The 2483-nt window shown below is 33.8% G+C and overlaps 1 protein-coding gene across 1 annotated transcript in view; it reads right to left on the bottom strand.

Annotated features, from left to right (window-relative positions):
* Window positions 1–2483, bottom strand: part of SMC6 (structural maintenance of chromosomes 6) — a 58352-nt gene that overhangs the window by 17229 nt on the left and 38640 nt on the right. Inside the window, exon 18 of the mRNA XM_023528504.1 lies at window positions 3–129. Coding sequence (XP_023384272.1) covers window positions 3–129 — 127 coding nt within the window. The remainder of the gene's footprint in view (window positions 1–2; window positions 130–2483) is intronic.

Here is a 2483-nt window from a genome sequence, read left to right as displayed (position 1 = left end):
TCTTTACAATGTAGCTGGCACCTTCTAAGAAATTCTTCATTGCGTTTAATATCCTTTTCAAGGGCAGACAAATGTTGCTGGAGATTTAATATCTGGGCCTTCTTATTTGCAACCTCATTCTCCAAGTCACTTGATAGAGAGAAGAGGATAAAAAATACTTTGAATCTATTTCTGAATATTACAAATACTTTAGATCTTTACAAAGAAAAGCTTATTTTAACAGCCTATTTGCAAAATCCGATTCAATTAAACCAGTTCTATGTTCTTACCAAGTTATTAACAACATGAAAATAGAGATTTCAAAGACATCGAAACTGGAGTCAAATTTACTTATTTCATTAATAACTATTTATGATATGACTTCCGTGTGGCAGGCATTGTACACAGTTATAGGTAGTGGTAGAAACAGAATTAAGACATGAAGGAATCAAACAAAAAGGAAAAAATTCAGAAAATACACTACAATATGGAAATGTGAGGACACTTTTCGTCCACAGGACCACTGAACAAAAGAATGAGTCTGGGAGACGTGACAACTGGACTGTATTCTGTAAAGTTTTCAACGGCTGGACAAACTAGGCGAAAAGGATGGAAAGAAATGCACAAAGGCACAGAGGCATGAAAAGCTAAAAAGGGCAGTCGGCTCGACCTTGACTGATGGGGAATAAATGCCATGAATGTGTGGAACTGGAGGGAGGGGAGGGACAGGGAGGAGGACGATGAAAAGGGATGGAGGGACACAAAGTAAGCGGAGGCCAAGCCATAAAGGGTCTCCATGCCAGCATAGTCGCTGTCTTCAGAAGTGATCTTTTCCTGCCTCACTGACCCGTGTCCCGAAGTTGTACGCCTGGCGGAAGAGAACTGCCTTTGCAGTTAAGAAAAACTTCTGTGAGTGAGAATGTGCCATATTTCAATATGATACATATTTCCCCACATTTTCACATCTCTGAAATCATCTTCAGTCTCCAGTCCATGGTTCAGTTAGCAGTGTTGTTTTTTGTTTTTGTTTTTTTTTTAACTGGTATAGAAAATGACATAGCACCTTAAATTTGATGAAACATTTAATCTGTGCTACCCTGGAGAAATTCGCAAAATTAAGCAAAAAAGCAATACATATTAGTTGAATAAACAATAATCGCATTGGCTGAATAAATGATAAATAAATGATTACAATAAAGAAAGAGAATAATTGTGGTATTTCGGGTAAAAATGAGGCCAGATGCAAAAATTTAAGATGGCTCCTCAGGATTCAAAGAGAAATGTTTACTTTATCATATATAAATCTATACTTTTATTAATAAACAGCAATTTTGCTAAAAACAACAAAAAAATGTACCAAGTAAACAAACTTTGCAACTTAGAGCCTAAACCAAAAAAACCAACAAAATGAGCACAGAAAATATTGTTATTAAACATTTTTTTCTGAATATTTAGAATGAATTTAAGGAATAAACCTAATTTAAATAAATAAAATTTCTAAAGTTTACTTCCTATTTAGCAGGTAGGACAAATTCTGTTACATGTTTTCATAGTGTTCCTTCTTAGTTTTTAATTACTTTTTACATGGAAAAAGAACATGTACTACCTAATGACATATGTATGAAAACTGAGCTCAGTATGAGCTGTTTGTGTGCGATGAATACACTGTCCTGACCAGCCATCTAAATAGCACACATCTCACTCTCGAGGCCTTACTCTGCTGTATCTTTCTCCATAGCGCTTGACCTTGACCTAGTTAGTATTCACTTATAGTCTATCTCTTCCTTCTTAACATAAAAACTCCAGGAGAGAGAATTTTTTTGTACTTTGTATCCTGCTGTACCTGGTGCCAAGATTAGGGACCCAAACATTAGGTACTCATTCAATATCTGTTTTAAAGAACATAAAAGAATAAAATTTGAAAAATATACTTCAGAAAATTGCATTAAAATATTACAATATTTGACAACCCAAAAATTCACAGGTCATTTTTTTGTGATCTTGTATAAAGCAGTAACCACACTGGTAATTAATCTGAGAGCTTACTCATGTATCTCTTTTGTCTCTTCTATGTACTTTCATAATGGGAAATCCAGTGGGATAATAAAACCAAGTCAGTACCTGTACTTAAGACTTGAAACCCTCTGTTCATTATGACATTGTAAGAAATAAATTATAATCTCTTCACTTAAACTCCAGTGCCATTTTTCATCGACAGGGGTCAGAGCTGAGTTGACAGGGGCACAGAGGAGCATTCTTCAAATACTCAAAGTATGGGGGAAAACTGGGGAATCTTTCTTGAGTCATCTGGCAATATTAAATAATCAACTTACGTAATAAAATCAAATTAAAAATCAAATCAAAAATCAAATCGTCTATTTTAATAAATATTAAAGCTCATTTAATAGAAGTATTAAAATATTAGTAACTATTTAGTATTATTAAACATTTAAAATTGAACCATAAATTGTATATTAATAAATCAATAATAGTCGCTTGGCAAC

Source organism: Pteropus vampyrus, unplaced genomic scaffold, assembly GCF_000151845.1.
Source record: "Pteropus vampyrus isolate Shadow unplaced genomic scaffold, Pvam_2.0 Scaffold28, whole genome shotgun sequence".
Taxonomy (NCBI): Eukaryota; Metazoa; Chordata; class Mammalia; order Chiroptera; family Pteropodidae; genus Pteropus; species Pteropus vampyrus.
Note: the sequence above shows the minus strand (reverse complement) of the source record. Positions and strands in the feature narration are given on the sequence as shown.